The 18,120-nt window shown below is 44.2% G+C and overlaps 1 protein-coding gene across 1 annotated transcript in view; it reads right to left on the reverse strand.

The window, feature by feature from the left end:
- Positions 1 to 18,120, reverse strand: part of gda (guanine deaminase) — an 89,107-nt gene that overhangs the window by 16,892 nt on the left and 54,095 nt on the right. The window contains exons 5-9 of the mRNA XM_034170001.1: positions 16,932 to 17,037; positions 10,874 to 10,901; positions 10,595 to 10,702; positions 10,260 to 10,367; positions 10,076 to 10,173 (exon numbers count right to left, since the gene is read on the reverse strand). Coding sequence (XP_034025892.1) covers positions 10,076 to 10,173; positions 10,260 to 10,367; positions 10,595 to 10,702; positions 10,874 to 10,901; positions 16,932 to 17,037 — 448 coding nt within the window. The remainder of the gene's footprint in view (positions 1 to 10,075; positions 10,174 to 10,259; positions 10,368 to 10,594; positions 10,703 to 10,873; positions 10,902 to 16,931; positions 17,038 to 18,120) is intronic.

Here is an 18,120-nt window from a genome sequence, read left to right on the forward strand (position 1 = left end):
TGACAGCTGGAGACGGTGGCTACCTGGGGACTCAGGACTTGGCGGCTCCAGTGTTCTTCAGATCCGTTGGCAGTGGAAGCCGCGTGGGATCTGGCTCTTCTCTGGACAGACGTCTTCTATCCTCGAGCCTGCCCACACGTCACCTTTTCGTATAATTGACTGTACTTCTCAACTGCACTTGTCTGTATTCCGTGGTGCAATTCACAACATTAAATTGTTATTTTTGGCTTATCCATTGCCCGTTCATTTACGTCCCCTGTTGTGGGTCCGTGTCACTACACTTTCACAACAGGATTTCTCGGCCAGCGTCATGGATCCTGAGGGGCGTCAACCATCACTTGAACAGCCAATGGAAGAGCGAGGTGCACAGGCGCCAGCAGGAGGCGTGTTAGGTGAGCTGCAGCACATCTTAACCGTTTTCACTGCTCGGTTGGACTTGGTAACTGAGCAGAACGTTATTCTCAATCAGAGGATGGAGGCTCTCACCGCCCAGGTGGAAGCGCGCGCACAGGGCGCTGCTGCAGCACCTCCTCCTGCTGACCGAATGCCAGATACAGACATTCCAGTGGTCGTTCAACGAACCCCCCCCCCCCCCCCCCGCCATCCCCTGAAGCATACATAAGCCCTCCGGAGCCGTACGGAGGTTGTGTCGAGACGTGCGCAGACTTCTTAATGTAGTGTTCGCTCGTCTTTTCACAGCGTCCCGTCATGTACGCGTCAGACACTAGCTGGGTGGCTTACGTTATAAATCTGCTTCGAGGAGAGGCACGCGCCTGGGCTACGGTGCTCTGGGAGCAGAATTCACGGCTCTTAATGACATATCAAGGGCTACAGTCAGGTAGTTAGCCCCCTGACAGCCCTGACCTCCACTCCAGTTACTTTTATAAAGCTAAACCAATACACCACCCAAAAATTTATCGAAAGTTACAGATAACCGATAAATTCCAGTATTGTCTCTGGTACACTTGCAACTATTAACAAGCTGATTTTGAGTTTTAACCCCACGATCGCTTCTGGAATCATCAAAGGCGACCACAGACACAAACAATGAGTCAGCACTTCTGTCTTTTAGCGCCCTGCCCCCTGCTGGAAGCTCCTGTTTACTACATGGCTTCCAGCACAGAAGCAGCTTAGAGGAGCAATGAAGCTCTACCCAATCAGGCGGAGGCGGAGGTCTTGGAAAATAAAGCAGTGCTGACTTATGATTTGGTGTATAAATAAAATTAATACTGACAGAATAACTCTATTAATGTCAATTCTGTCATTTGTACAAAGTTAAAATATAAGGGCCCTGTCCCACTGGGGAGAGGATTAATTGTGCATGAATTGAGTATACAAATTGCGGGCATTCGTTGTCGTCCGCATCAAAAATGGTCAAAAATGACAAATGTCCCAGTATAAATTACGGATATATTAATAATATACAGTGAATATATGATGAACAATCATGGTTATATAATGCATGTAGTGAGGAAACTGAGCCGACACATTGCGATGATCACGGCAGTATTACGGGTGTATTATGAATGCATCGTGCACGTGATGTGCGTGCATGGCATCTGCATTGCGGTCATAAAAGAAGCGCACTCGGGCTGTCGGAATCACTATTCACACCAACAATACAGGCTCTGGAGCATTTGCTGGACTTGGACAAGTTGATCACAGAGTGTTGTCATGCGAGGGTTAACTGTTCATGAGTTTGGGGAGCGGGAGGGGGAAGCCGCTCGGGGTGTGAGACTGTTTTTTTTGTTTTTTTTTGAGAGTGTCACAGAAAACAGACGTCAGCATGAGTTGTGGCTACACAGCAACTCTTCCTTTTGTTGGTGTTAAATAAAAGTCCTGGATTGCAGCAGCTATTACGTCTTTGTGGATTTACACAGCCGGACCGGCACTGACTGGCAGGTATGTCGCTTTCTGCCACATATAGTACTTTGGGTTTATGTGACGTGTTTGTTATGCATTCACAGATTGTCCGTAAATCAGCTGCAAAGCAGATGTAATCAAAAACGCTTTATTCATGGACAATTTGTATGCATTCGCTACAACATATTTTAGTTTGTGATGTGGACATGATAGGCACGATATCTATCTGTTTTACACACTGTCCCAGTCCGCTGCCAAGCCGCAAATCCCTGTCAGGTGCGGATATCAGCGGTTAACGGCAGATATACAGCGCATAGAGTGAGTATGTATTGTGTATGAATTGAGTATATATGGAGTATGTAAGGCGGATGTCATCCGCATTCAGATTTTTGAACAGCTCAAAAATCCTGGTTGCGGACATGCGTGCCTCTGCAGATGATCACGGGCATGTTCGGATGACGGCTGACTCATACAGGCATGTTACACGGATATTGCGGATGTTTGGCGAATATGGGCCAATTTTGTGTGCAATTCATGCACAAATCCTCCTAAATGCCAGTGGGACAGGGCCCTAACATATATCTTTTAATGTTGAATAATGCACTAATTCTGAAGTTTTGTAACAAACACAGACAGATGGCAAAGGATTCTGGGTAAAATGTGCCTCCGCTAACACTGATTGGTTGACTCATTTAATGTGAGGTGTGTCATGTGTTGGTGTTAAATGTGCTTTTGTAAAATATGCCATTTTTTAATTTGTAAAAAAAAAGGCATTTTCAAAAAAAAAAGCCAAGTTGTAATTAGATAACCGTCTGATATAACCAGTGTCAAAATACAGTAAGTAGAACACTGCCATGATCTAATGGTGCCAGACATTTAGTACTTAAGCTGCGTTTACACTGTGCGAGTTTTGGCCCTTTTTCAGCTGATTTTTCATGCGTGCGAGAATTTTTTGGATCGCGCCCAGTTTCAGGTTAATCACGTGTTCTGCATCGTTTAGTATACATGGAGTAACAAGCTGTGTTTAACATCTCACGACCACCTCCTGATCGCCAGTCGTATGGTTGGATGAAAATCAAACCTGTTTGATATTCTGGTCAGCCATAGTAAGGGTAAACTTACTGCTGAAGCGCTACAAGCGTCCAACCTCTCGCACTGTGCCTGTGCAAACACCAGAAAGAGCATAACAGTGATCATCTCTTTGGGAGAGCAGCTTCTGTTTCTTTTCCCCCTTATTCTTCAATTCATGTAATGTCTTGTAATGTTTTTTTTTACTTTGATGTCTCCCATCAAGAGTTTTTGTAAAAAAAATAAGAAATGTTAATTAAGTTTGAAAAAAACCTCTGTTTACGTTTTGCTTCTGGAAACACGAGTCCGACGTATGGTTTTTGAATGTACAATGGCCAGTAGATGGCAGTAGAGGCTGTGAAAACTTGCCAAAACAAAATTCCAGATAATCCGTGTCTGCTACGTTTAAGATGCATGGAATTTAATAAACGCAAACACAATAACGTCTATAAACCCAGAGAATATATTCACGAGAGTTTTAGGCACAATATACAAAGACTTTAATGCTGTTGTCCATGTGGAGCCTGATCAGAGCGTCTCCAATGCATTTCTCCTGTCATGAACGTACTGAGATTACCCTACCCATAATGCACTGGGCACAGCATCTCCACACTAAAACATTAAAAATTAGCGCATTACTTTAAAACTAAAACATATATCTGATATTTTCACTTTATAAAACTTCAGACGTGACGTTAATTTAAATAACTTGTCCAAAATTAGTTTGGTTAAAAATTGAACCATAAGTTAAAAATGTGTGCCTCTGGATGACTTGGGTGATATTGCCAGTGTATCAGTATGGGGTTAAAAGAAATTAGTTTTTTTAAAACTACACATCTGCTACAAAACATTTAACAGGTAGGTGTTCAACTGATTATAAATTTTATAAATATTTGTAGCTGTTCAGCTTTGTTTACCATGTTAACGGTCTAAAAATTATTGGACCAAAACGTATTGGAAGATAATTAGTCCGATAATGGTTTTCAAAGTTATCTGAAAAGCTAATCTGATAATGAAAACATTATCTTCGATAATTATTGGATTAGCGGAACTGTGCCCACCACTGCTTAAGACTGTCTTGCATTGGAAAATAAAAATTATTAAAAAAAAAAAATACAGCAATGGATGGTTCGATTTGATACTGTTCACTGACCCTGGACTTCACCTCTAATCTCTTTGGAAGTTGTTCTGGGCTGTTTGGTTGCATCTCTTCAATTTGTCATTGATTTACCTCTTGCAGTTACATCCAGCGAGGTTGGCTACAGTCCTGTGAACCTTAAACCTCTGAATAATGTGTAACTGCAATCACAGGAACATCAAGCTACTTGGGGACGTTCCTGTAGCCTTTACCTTTAATATGCTTGTCAATAATTGCTTTTCAATCTCCTGAAAGAACTGTCCTTAGCTTTTAGGTTTGTGAGGGAGTTCAGACAGGTGTTCGACCACCCTCATAGAGGCGAGACCGCTTCAAGCGTGCTGCTGTCGATAAGACAGGGGTGTCGGAGCGCAGCGAAGTATGCAGTTGACTTCCGCATCGCAGCAGCGCGAGCCAGCTGGAATGCTGTTGCGCTCCGCACCGCTGTCGTAAACGGACTGTCTCTGGTCCTTAAGGAGCACCTGGTGGCGAAGGACGAGCCGCGGGATTTAGACGGGCTTATCGACCTGGTAATACGGTTAGACAACCGATTAACAGAACACCGACGGGAGCGAGACAAAGGGCGTGGTCAGGCACAAGCCGGCCCTCTTCCTCCCGGGTCCGAAAGGGAGCCGTCTTCCCCACGCTCCACAGCCAGGGCACTCCACGTGACGACAGCTCCCCCTGCTGCCGTTGTTAGGGAAACGAGCAGGGCCAAAAAATCAGATCAGAGACAAAGGAGGCTGGTCCGTGGGGAGTGTTTTCACTGCAGCTCAACCGAGCACACGCAGAAAAACTGCCCCAAACGGTCAAAACAGCAACACTCGTCCTTAGAGACTGGGCTAAGGGTGGGTCATAATACTCACGCGGGAAACCCCAACGATCTGCACGCATCCCAGTTACGATCCTGAGTGGGGATCTAACCCTTCACGCCCCAGCACTGGTGGACACGGGGTCAGAGGGGAATCTGCTGGATAGCAGATGGGCAAAGGAGTGGCCTTACCATCACCATTGTCGGTACGGGCACTAGATGGCACCCTTCTTCCACTAATCACACACCAGACACAGCCAGTGACATTGGTTGTGTCTGGAAATCACAGGGAGGAGATTGTGTTTTATGTAACACCTTCTACCTCCAGAGTGATTTTAGGTTTTCCATGGGTGTTAAAACACAATCCCCAGATTGATTGGCCGTCTGGGGTTGTGACGCAGTGGAGCGAAACCTGCCACCGGGAGTGTTTAGGATCCTCGGTTCCACCCGGTGTGACAGCTAAGGAGGAGGTTTTAGTCCCCCCCAATCTGGCGGCGGTGACAGCCGAGTACCATGACCTTGCTGACGTCTTCACCAAAGATCTGGCACTCACACTGCCCCTGCACCGTCCATACAATTGTGCCATTGATTTGATACCGGGTGCTGAGTACCTGTCCAGCAGGCTGTACAACCTCTCACATCCGGAACGCGAATCAATGGAGACCTACATCCGGGACTCCTTAGCTGCCGGGTTGATCTGGAACTCCACCTCCCCGATGGGTGCTGGATTCTTTTTTGTGGGCAAAAAAGACGGCGGACTCCGTCCAGGCATTGACTACAGAGGGCTAAACGAGTGTTCACGCCCTTGCATGGAGCCCAAACTTTCACTAAACTGGATCTTAGGAATGCTTATCACCTGGTTCAGATCCGGGAGGGAGACAAGTGGAAGACGGCATTTAACACCCCGTTAGGTCACTTTGAGTACCTGGTCATGCCGTTCGGCCTCACCAATGTGCTCGCGACGTTCCAAGCATTGGTTAATGACGTCTTGCGGGACTTCCTGCATCGGTTTGTCTTCGTATATCTGGACGATATACTCATCTTTTCTCCGGATCCTGAGACCCATGTCAAGCATGTACATCAGGTCCTGCAGCGGTTGTTGGAGAACTGGCTGTTCGTGAAGGGCGAGAGTTCCACCGCTCTTCTTTGTCCTTCCTGGGGTTCATAATCTCCTACAACTCCGTCGCCCCTGATCCGGCCAAGGTTGCGGCGGTGAGGGATTGGCCCCAACCAACAAGCCGTAGGAAACTGCAACAGTTCCTCGGCTTTGCAAATTTCTACCGGAGGTTCATCACGGGCTACAGTCAGGTAGTTAGCCCCCTGACAGCCCTGACCTCCACTAAAGTCCCCTTCACCTGGTCGGATCAGTGCGAAGCTGCGTTTAAGGAGTTGAAACGCCGGTTCTCATCTGCACCAGTCCTGGTGCAGCCCGATCCAAATCGCCAGTTCATAGTTGAAGTGGACGCCTCTGACTCAGGGATAGGAGCCGTGCTATCCCAGAGTGGGGAGTCCGACAAGGGTCTCCATCCATGTGCCTATTTTTCCCGCAGGTTGACCCCGGCTGAAAGGAACTATGACGTCGGCAATCGGGAACTTCTTGCGGTGAAAGAGGCTCTTGAGGAGTGGAGACACCTGTTGGAGGGAGCATCGGTACCGTTTACGGTTTTCACGGACCATCGGAACCTGGAGTACATTCGGACCACCAAGCGTCTGAACCCCAGGCAAGCCCGCTGGTCACTGTTCTTTGGGCGTTTTGACTTCAGGATCACATACCGCCCCGGGACTAAGAATCAACAATCCGACGCCCTGTCCCGGGTGCACGAGGAGGAAGTCAAGACCGAGCTGTCGGATCCAACGGAAACCATCATCCCCGAGTCCACTGTCGTGGCCGCCCTCACCTGGGACGTGGAGAAGACTGTCCAGGAGGCCCTGGCACGGAACCCGGACCCGGGGACCGGCCTGAAGGATAAACTGTACGTCCCACCAGAGGCCAGGACTGCTGTCTTGGACTTCTGTCACGGATCCAAGCTCTCCTGCCACCCAGGGGTGCGAAGAACCGTGGCAGTGGTCCGGCAGCACTTCTGGTGGGTGTCTATGGAAGCCGACATCCGGGATTACATCCAGGCCTGTACCACCTGCGCCAGGGGCAAGGCTGACCATCACAGGACCCAAGGCCTCCTCCAGCCTTTACCCGTGCCTCATCGCCCCTGGTCCCACATCGGCCTGGACCTCGTCACGGGCCTCCCGCCGTCCCAGGGCATGACCACCATTTTCACGATAGTGGACCGGTTCTCCAAGGCGGCCCATTTCGTGGCCCTCCCGAAGCTCCCGACGGCCCAGGAGACTGCAGACCCCCTGGTCCACCACGTCGTGCATCTGCATGGGATTCCATCAGACATCATCTCGGATCGTGGTCCTCAGTTCTCCTCTCAAGTCTGGAGGAGTTTCTGCAGGGAACTGGGGGCCACCGTGAGTCTCTCGTCCGGGTACCATCCCCAGACGAATGGACAGGCAGAGTGGGAGAACCAGGACTTGGAGCAGGCCCTCCGCTGCGTGACCTCCGCGCACCCGACGGCCTGGAGTCACTCAGGTAACCTTCTCTGCTGTGATTTACTGAATATTGTTCTGTGTGCAGCCATTTGCCCTGTGGATACAGTCTTCTGTTGGATTGGTGTACAGTGTGGGTTTGCGACGTCTTCGCCTCTCACTCCTTCCAGAGAAGCGACTGACAGGAACTGCACGGATGTTTCTGTTTCTGGAGGTTCTCCCTCCCAGAGGAACTGAGTATTGAGAGATTACTGGGTGTGTACTCACACACCCACCATTAACTGTTTCTGTTTCCTGCCAGCAGTACCAAGTCTGAAAGCTGGAGACGGTGGGCACCTGGGGACTCAGGACTTGGCGGCTCCGGTGTTCTTCAGATCCGTTGGCGGTGGAAGCCGTGTGGGATCCGGCTCTTCTCTGGACAGACGTCTTCTATCCTCGAGCCTGCCCACACGTCACCTTTTCGTATAATTGACTGTACTTCTCAACTGCACTTGTCTGTATTCCGTTGTGCAATTCATAACATTAAATTGTTATTTTTGGCTTATCCATTGCCCGTTCATTTACATCACCTGTTGTGGGTCCGTGTCACTACACTTTCACAACACACGTTTTATTATATTGTGCACATGTTTTATATTGTAAAACGTGCACTCAATATTGTCTTGACACATAAATGTTGGCTTTACACAGTGCGAGTTTTGGCCCTTTTTCAGATGATTTTTCAGAATCACAGAGAACAGAATTTTTTGGACCATGTTTCAAGTTAATCGCTCGTCCTGCATCGTGTAGTGTACATGTAGTAACAAGCTGCGTCATTGTCCTGCGCCATTCGCGGCACGGTGGCGCATTCCTCCGCTCCTCTTTCCATGATAAAAACTCCTGTAACAGTGGAATGTGCCGAAAAAGTCTTGATGTCCACGTCTTCTGCCATTTCTGTGGTAGTCAGACGACATCCCGGATGAACACAGCGTTCAGTTTGGAAATGATCTGGTTGTTTGAGCCTGTTGATCGCCGCTTGGAATGCGGCGTGCTCTCAGCCGCTGTGGGCGGTCTTTAAACCGGCTGTAACACTCCTCAGTCTGTGTGATCCCCATAAAATCGTCCCTGAAAGCCATCTGAACTTAGCGAATGGTGTCCACCTGGCTGTCTCTCACAGTTTCTGGAAAAATTTGGTGCAGCAAAGCTCCAAATCGTTCAGACATTTCCCTGACAATGAAAATCCGACGAGGGGGGTGGACCAGTGCTCACTCAAAGCCTGCCCACAGGCAAATGACGCAACCGACAGGTGTGAAAAAACTCACGTATGCGCACGAAGGTTCAAGCTTGGCTGATGCAATCACACATGATTCAAATCCATATAGTTTTTGAAAAAAATAAAAAGGTCCGTTACTTTTTGGACAGACCTCGTATGATTTTCTTTTTGGTGGCATTTTTCGGGCCTTCTCCGTTGTCTTAAGTTATCAGTAATGTTGAAATTTGTATTTTTCTATGGTAGTCAGAAGTCGCAGGAACAGTCACACAAGCCTCGAGTGCCCTCTCATGAGCTGCATTATACCTAAGGATATGTTTGTATTTTGCGGACCACATTGCGAGCCGAACCATAACTCGCACCATCGTGAACGGTTCTTTTCTAACATATTACCCGCTGTGGACCATAGTACACACCAGGTGTCAGCTGCTGATGTTTGTGCAGCACCTACCTGCGCAGCTCATGACCTCCCCGTGGTGTCGACGCCAGCTCCTTCCAAGTGCAGACGCTAATCCTCCGCCGTCGCTCACCCAGTGCTCCCACACAGCTCTCTGCATCAACTTAAACACTCTGCTCACACTGATATCCAAGGGTTGAAGCTGTTTTGTTAGCCCTCCCGGAATAACAGCAAGCACCGTGTTTGTCTGCTTCACACGCTGTTTCACAATCATTGTGTGGGTGAGGTGAGGAATACACTTCCAATGTTCTGTTCTCTGATTGGTTATCGTGACCAGCATGACCTGTAGGGCGGCCGCCATACTACAGTGCCCATGATGCATTGCATTTCCGTTTCCGGTGGCCCTTTAAAAACATAGAGCGACTCTCTCACGTAAAATTGTTTTATTACGGTAAATTAATTGAGAATCTACCTGTATATTTTTCAAGTTGGTGCAAATATTTTTCAAGCCATTTTTTTTTTTTTTTTTTGTTCAAGCCAACAAGTTGGGTAATTTAGACAGCATGATTTTCCTCAAATAAAAGCCTGAACTGTTAACAAAACATGTCTAATAACCATTTTTACAACTTCAGTGTTAATTAAATATAGAGAATTTAATTTGTACATTTCTTCTGTGGTTGATGAACCATGCTGCCTGAGATAAACACCGGAGCAGGCTACTTTGTCCTCATCCTAGTCTTTCAAAAATGATGAATGGCACACGAATAGTCAACTAATGATTTTCATTAGTTCTCCCCACTGTGGGAAGATCCCATTAAATTATGGTCTGGATCTTGACCAAAGGGTAGATCTGGACTTTTTATTGTTGTTGTTGTTGATGCACTTTCATTATGTGCCTTGCCAAGTACCCTTCAAATCACATAAGTGTTACTTTGTTGTAAACTCTGTTTTGCTAGAGCATCAAAAGCCACTCTTTGTGATATCATATTACAAAGAGAAACCTACGATATGTTGGAGTTGGGGCAGTGAGACAAAGAGGCCCCCATCTCTCTGAACAGTTCCAGCTCTTCATCACTGAGGAAGCAGCCGTGGGCCATCAGAGTCTGTGAAGCATCAGCAACACCATCAGCCACGATGTGATGACACAGATCAGTAAAAAAGAATTGCTGAGATGTGCACATGTACTCACCTTGTCAGTCAGCAGGTTGTATTTGTGGTAGACCTGCGAGTAGGACTTTGATTCAGAAAACAGCTGTTTCACTAGTTTCACTTCCTCTGGGTTTTCACTGATGTGACTCTGTGTGAGGAAGCACACAGATACTATGTTGGAACATCAAGCTGAAATAAATAATATGCATAAATATGTTGAGTTTTGAAGCTGCATTTACATAAAAGCTGAAGTGTATCTCATGACAGTGTGTGCATGTTTTTCATTTCATTGTTATAAAATCCCACAGGTCTGCTCAAGTCTCCACGGTAGTCACCTGCATACATAACCTGCTTCTGTTGCCGTAGTGATCTCACCTGAATATGCAGATTGTTATTCTTGGCAATTTCTCCGAGCTGTTCTAACAAGGCCCTTGAGCAGGACACAGCAAAGCGGGGAGTCACAATCGGCTTCACGAGACGGTACTGCCCAGAGAACAGGAGATAAATGGATGCACAATGAACCAAAGCTTACAGTTTGTCACAATTAGAGCAGCTTACAAACATATCATCTGAAGACAGTGATTGTGTTGCAGAACAAATTGGAAGTGGCTCAAATACTCCACAATTAAATGAGACTATTTGCTATAATCTTACCTTCTTATCCAAGAGCTCTGCAATAAACCTTGAAAGCAGAAAATTAAGATCAGAATCTATCTTAGTCTGCATATCCAATTTGAAAATCAAAACGAATAGCAACTGAGATTTAGATTCACATTAAAACATGTCAAAAATGATGTGTTTAATGGGAATTTTGATTTTAAAGTACAGCTGAAGAGAGTTGAAAATAAAGGCTCACCTGAATGGGTGCACATACTGTACATTACAAAGTTTATATTGCAAAAGTCTATACAATAGGTTAGGTTAAAAAAAATTGTCCCAGTTAACTACACCAAGACCTGGAGAAACTGCATTTTGTTCTGCCTGTAAGGGTCGAGTGACAATAAAAGTGAGTCTGAGTCTGAGTCTGATAATCAAGCTCATTGTGCAGTCTCTCAGCTTTAATGTGATGGCATTTGCATCTGAAAGAGGTAAATGATGGACAAATTACAGCACTTTTTCTGTGTGGTATCATTTTTACGGAACTAAAAGCAATAGATATCAGCCGAGCTATATCTCAGCCAGGTGTGCATTGAAGAAAGTCTGAGATGGACCACGACATCCATTGGTGCCCGTACTCATCCCCGGATACTGCACCATGTAGCAAATGAGAGTGTACAACTCCCACAAGATGGGACATAAATCCATCACAGTTTATTTCCCCACCCAAGCCTGGACCCATTTACAAATGTGTGCATTGGGCATTGCGATACCTCTGCAGGAGAACAAAGATCTATGTATTTGGGGTCCTGGTGCTTCCTGTCTTGCTGTCATGTGGGGTATGTCATGAGTATGTCTGTTCTTTATGTTCATGCTATGTCTGGTCATTATGTTCAGGTGGTGGTTTGCTTAGTGTTTTGTTAACTGCGCTCTCTTGTTGGGTGGTTGGGATTTGAGTGCGTCTTATTCCCCTTGTTTGCAATGCCCTTTTCCCGGTTGTTCCTCCACACCTGTTTTTCATTTACCATAATCACTCTTGTTATTTAAGCCCTCTGTTCACACCCATGCCTCACCAGTTTGCTGTTCCTTTGCATCATCATTCCAGCCTTATGGTTTACTCTTGATCTAGTCTGTTTTTGCTTAGCCGTGTTTGAACCCTTGCCTATTTTTTACCTCGTTTTTATCTCATGTTTTGGAAACTTGCTGATTCCCATGTACCGACCTTTGCTCGAATTCTCAGTAAAAGCTTTTTTATTCACAACGCTCCTGAGAGTCTCACATTTTTGTCCTACCTTTTTGGGTCCAGCTTTTTGATACTTCCTGTATGATTGTGATAGTTGGCTGCTAAGCAGTGACCCAAAGTGACAACTAGATGACTTTGGCATTCAGTCTCTTCAGAAGACCCCTGAGTACCTCAAATGATTAATTACTTAGTGAGACTTGCATTGTACGCAAATGTCAGATGCAACATTTTGGCTCAGCGAAATTCATTGGCATGAAGCTGATGGCGCAGCAACAGCGCCTCCGTGTTGAAGTCTCACAGGACATGTTGTAGCATGCCCAGCTCGTCAACCATTCGGAAGATTCAGACGGCTTTCGGTGGCCTTTCAGTCGTGTGACTATCCGAGAAATTATGGACAAGCTGGACATGTCAGGGCATGTTACAACATGTCCTGTGAGACTTCATCACGTAGGCGCTGTTGCTGCGCCATCAGCTTCGTGCCAATGAATTTTGCTGCAACTCTTTTCATGGCAAAATTTTCTTTCACAGTGGAATGTGCCGAAAAAGTGCTGATGTCCACCTCTTCCGCAATTTCTTGGATAATCACATGACGGTCCCGCATCACCACAGCGTTCATTTTGGAAATGATCCGGTCGTTTCAGCGTGTTGATGCCGATCGGAGCGTGGCGCGCTCTCCACCGTTGTGCGGACGTCTTTAAACCGGTTGTACCGCTCCTTAATCTGTGTGATGCCCAGAGGATCATCACCAAAAGCCATCTGAATAATCTGAATGGTTTCCACCTGACTATTGCCCAGTTTGTGGCAAAATTTGATGCAGTTGCACTGCTCCAGTCGTTCCGCTATTTCCTTGCAAAGAAAATCAGACGAGAGACTCCACCCATCCTCACACAAAAGCTGCTTACAAGCAAATGACGCAACCGACAGGCGTAAAAAAAATTACGCATGCGCACGAAGGTTCAAGGTTGGCTCATGCAAGCACACGTGATTCAAATCCATCAGGTTTTTGAAAAAAATAAAAAGGTCCGATACTTTTCTAACAGACCTCATATAGCCTTATTCCAAAATGGAGTAAATTCCTTTTCTTCCTTAATATTCTACTCACAACACCCCATAATGATATCATGAAAAGTTTTTTGAAATTTTTTCAAATTAATTAAAAATAAACACTAAGAAATCGCATGTACGTAAGTATTAATACCCTTTTCTCAATACTTTGTCGATGCACCTTTGGCAGAAATTACAGCCTCAAGTTTTCTTGAATATGATGCCACCTATCTTTGGGCAGTTTTGCCCATTCCTCTTTGCAGCACCTCTCAAGCTCCATCAGGTTGTATGGGGAGCATCAGTGCACAGCCATTTTCAGGTCTCTCCAGAGATGTTCACTGTGATTCAGATCTGGGCTCTGGCTGGGCCACTCAAGGATATTCACAGAGTTGTCCTGAAGTCACTCCTTTGATATCTTGGCTGTGTGCTTAGGGTAACTGTCCTGCTGAAAGATGAACCGTCACCCCAGTCTGAGGTCAAGAGCACCATGGAGCAGGTTTTCATCCAGGATGTCTCTGTACATTGCTGCATTCATCTTTCCCTCAATCCTGACTAGTCTTTCAGTTCCTGCCGCTGAAAAACATCCCCACAGCATGATACTGCCACCACCATGCTTCACTGTAGGGATGGTGCCTGGTTTCCTCCAAACATGACGCCTGGCATTCACACCAAACAGTTCAATCTTTGTCTCATCAGACCAGAGAATTTTGTTTCTCATGATCTGAGAGTCCGTCAGGTGCCTTTTGGCAAACTACAGGTGGGCTGCCATGTGCCTTTTTTTTGAGAAGTGGCTTCCATCTGGTCACTCTACCATACAGACCTGATTGGTGGATTGCTGCAGAGATGGTTGTCCATCTGGAAGGTTCTCCTCTTTCCACAGAGGAATGCTGGAGCTCTGACAGACTGACCATCGGATTCTTGGTCACCACCCTGACTAAGGCCCTTCTCCCCTGATTGGTCAGTTTAAATGAGCGACTAGCTCTTGGAAGAGTCCTGGTGGATCTGAACTTCTTCCAATTACGGATGATGGAGGCCACTGTGCTCACTGGGATGTTGAACACAGCCAAAATGTTTCTGTACCCTTCAGGGGCGTCGGACTGGGGGGGTAAAGGGTAATATGTACCCAGGGTCCAGAGCATGGCGGGGCCCACAAAAACTGGCATTAAATACATTTTTGTGTTGCATGTTATTAATGTCCATACAATTCATGTTGTAAAAGAATATAATTTGAATGAATGTATAAATGTTGCAAAACATAATTCTGCTCTAACAATAATCTTGAAAGATCTCTGAGGGCCCTTCCCACCCCTGCACAGTTGTACAACGATTTAGTCCAGGCACACAGGCGGGATGTGACAGAAAGAGGAGGTGTTTAGTAGAGCTGTAACAACTAATCGATTTAATCGATTATTAAAATAGTTGTCAACTAATTTTGTCATCGATTAGTTGTTAAATAACTTTGTTTTACCGCAAATGTTTTGTTTCTTCCATATAAATCAACCGTTTCTGCAGCACGGCTTTGCTTTGAACCTTGAACCAATTGAAGCAGTGATTCGCAGATCGAAGCAGTGCTTCGATCTGCTGCTTTGTCGATTCATTGTTTTATTTCGCTTTATCTCAATTCTTCCTGGCTAAAACCCCGAAAAGCATATGTCTGTGAGTAATATTTACATTTTTATGTAAATCTGACCTATGGTCTTCTGAAACAGTTGATAGATGTATTTTATAACTTAAAAATGGGACCGATGCTAACGCGTTAGCATGTCTATGGCGTTTTCAATGTTAAAGTTAGCATTAAGCTGTTGCAGCTGTCAGCACATTTGTTTTCTGTATAATAATTCATGGCTCAGCGTTTGTTGTCGTAAAAGAGTCAAATGTATTACAAATTGTAATATTTTTTAATTTATATATTAGTAATAATAGCAACAACAATAATAGCAATAATAACCAGTAATGCTACAATACAATTTTAGAGAAAGAAACAAAAGAACCTGATTAAACACAAGAGAAACAATAAATCCAACTAACAATGAACTTAAATAAATAAATATAGAAATAAATAACTGTTTCCTGTGAACACCTAGTGACTCTTAAACCTCCACTTCACCACTGTTTTATTTAAGTTTTATGACAATTTGTTTCGGCCAAACCACATCTAAGCTGTGTTTTTACAAAAGAAAAAATAAAATGCAGCTAACTGCACATTTGTGTCTTTTTTCATGAAAATATGTTTTTAAAGATCACATATTACACTTTAGTCAGGCCTTTAAAATAGTTTTGTGGACTCTTGCTGTAATATGTTGTCAGTGGTTGAGATAGTTGCTGTAGGCATCTAAAAATGCTCATAATCGGGTGAAACCTGATAGAAACCTCTTTGTGGTGTGTCAGTGATGTATGTATGTGCAAAATAAAACAAAACAGTACTCCAGGTATGTTTCTGACGAGAATATAACATAACTTTGTTACAAGCTCAAACGTTGATGTTACATGATAAAGGCCTTTTAATAATAACTCACTTAAAGAAATAATGGCAAAACTCACATGCAAGTAAAAAAAACAAAAACAAACAAAAAAAACCCCAAAACGATTAATCAAAAAATAATCAACCGATGAACTCATTAGTAAAATAATCGTTAGTTGCAGCCTTAGTGTTTAGGCTGAAATAAAATATTTCTTTCCTAAAAAGTCAAAGTCCGGATTTCAAAAAAGAAGAGAAAAAAGGACAGGGAAAGACAACTAAATGAGGGAAAGCAGCTGCTAACCAAATTTTTTGAAAAGAGAGGTGAAACTGAAAGCTAGCTATATTGATTTGGGGACCAAATTGTACCATTTTTCTAGAAAATGGTGCAATTTGGTCCCCCAGACCCCCCAACTCAATATTGGTCCCCCAACTTTAAAAAGGATTCTGACTCCCAGGTGTGATCTAAGGTATACATGATTTAGACCTGGTTTAATTAACTACACATTAGAAATGTGGTGTTTGCGTTAATAAAAAAGAACATAACAGTGTGTGTGTGTGTGGGGGGGGGGGGGGGGTGTCTTCAATATGGCTAGTATCTAGGGCCCAGAATTTGGTGCTACGCCCCTGGTACCCTTCCCCAGATTTGTGCCTTGAGACAATCCTGTCTCAGAGGTCTACAAACAATTCCTTTGACTTCATGCTTGCTAAAGTGTATGCTTCTGACATGCACTGGAACCTTATATGTAGACAGGTATGTGCCTTTCCAAATCATGTCCAATCAACTAATTTTACCCCAGGTGGACTCCAATTAAGCTGTAGAATCATCTCAAGGATGATCAGTGGAAACAGGATGCACCTGAAATCAATTTTGAGCTTCATTGCAAAGGCTGTGAATACTAAGGTATGTGTGATTTTTTATTTAAAAAAAAAAATGCATAAAACCTCTAGAATGTTTTTCCACATTGTTATTATGGGGTATTGTGTGTACAATTTTGAGGGGAAAAATGAATTTCATCCATTTTGGAATGACACTGTAACATAATAAAAAGTGGAAATAGTGAAGTTCTGTGAATATTTTCCGGGTGCATTGTAAATGGTAGCAGACTTACAAGAACCTAATGGTGTCACTCATTGTAACATTAGCAGGCAAATAGGGTAAAAACAGTTTTGTAAAAGACCTATACATACTTGATATCCACACATTTTCTTCAAAATGCTTTATAATGCAAAAATACTTTGTAATTCTGTATGTATCCTGTATGGCATGCATATCCTTAAATCAATGGAATTTGTTGAAATGAAAGGGGAATTACATGTCAAAGTATGTATGCATTCCATAAAGTGGACATGCCGTATGAAACACTCACCGGCGGGTTTCCTGTTCTGACTCCTGAGTGGTCTCTTTGTAATGCTTCACTGAATTGTTCCTGTCCATACACACCTTACCCACAAAAGCACGTTGTCCAAGGTTATCTACCCGAAGAAGAGAATAAAGTGAGTGAAGATTGCTGAAAAGTGTCATTAAATACATGTATGTAAAACTACCTGGGGTACCCGGCACTGCCCGGGTTAACCTGTTTTAGACATAAGCCAAATGCCAATCACTGTAATCAAAACAATTACATTTGTTTTTGTAATGCTGATGTCTTATAAATATAATAGTTAATGGGCTAAAGTTTGTCCAGCAGAACTATAAGAAGTGGACTCCCCACATTAAGTGGAAAGACTTGGTTAAAAGACAAACACATTTGAAGTCCTTCATGCAGACTTTGTTTTGCAATCAAATTTATAACAAAATTACACACAAAAGGTAGGTAACAGTAAATGTAAATATCAATTACTCAAAATTGAGGTAGTGGTGTATTTCACTGTTTTTACATTGCAATTTTACAACATAAAATGAATGTATTCAGACAGGAAGGCAAACTGGGTTGTGCAGGACAGTCAGGTGCTTAACAGTTGAGAACATAAAGTAGCTGAAGAAAGGGATTAAATAAACAGAGATGGCCAATACATATACAGGGCTGGAAAATTGAATCTGCCTGGTCATGCCCACAGCCTCAGCCTAAGCATGTTGTTGTTTTGCTGAGTGTGCTGTGCTGAGTGTGCTGTGGAAAGGGATTAAATAAACAGAGATGGCCAACACATATACAGAGCTGGAAATTTGAATCTGCCTGGTTATACCCACAGCCGGCTATTTTGGGGGTAATTTTCAGTTCATCTTTTTAAAAAATGGTACCAGTTTCTTCCCCATGTCATGAGGATTCAGAATATATAAAGTTTTTAGGGCTACATATTATAGTTTGGGAGTTTATCCCAGGCAGACAGAAAAACAGAAGTGGCAGCATGAAAAGCACATGGTACAACACTGTATGGTCTTACATAAATGGCTATTTTGGGTGTTAATTTTCAGTTCAACTTTAAAGAAAAAATGGTACCAGTTTGTTCCCCATGTCATGAGGATTCAGAATATACAGTAGTGTTGAGAATAATAGTAGTACTGTGTGACTAAAAAGATTAATCCAGGTTTTGAATATATTTCTTATTGTTACATGG

Source organism: Thalassophryne amazonica, chromosome 5 (genome assembly GCF_902500255.1).
Source record: "Thalassophryne amazonica chromosome 5, fThaAma1.1, whole genome shotgun sequence".
NCBI lineage: Eukaryota > Metazoa > Chordata > Actinopteri > Batrachoidiformes > Batrachoididae > Thalassophryne > Thalassophryne amazonica.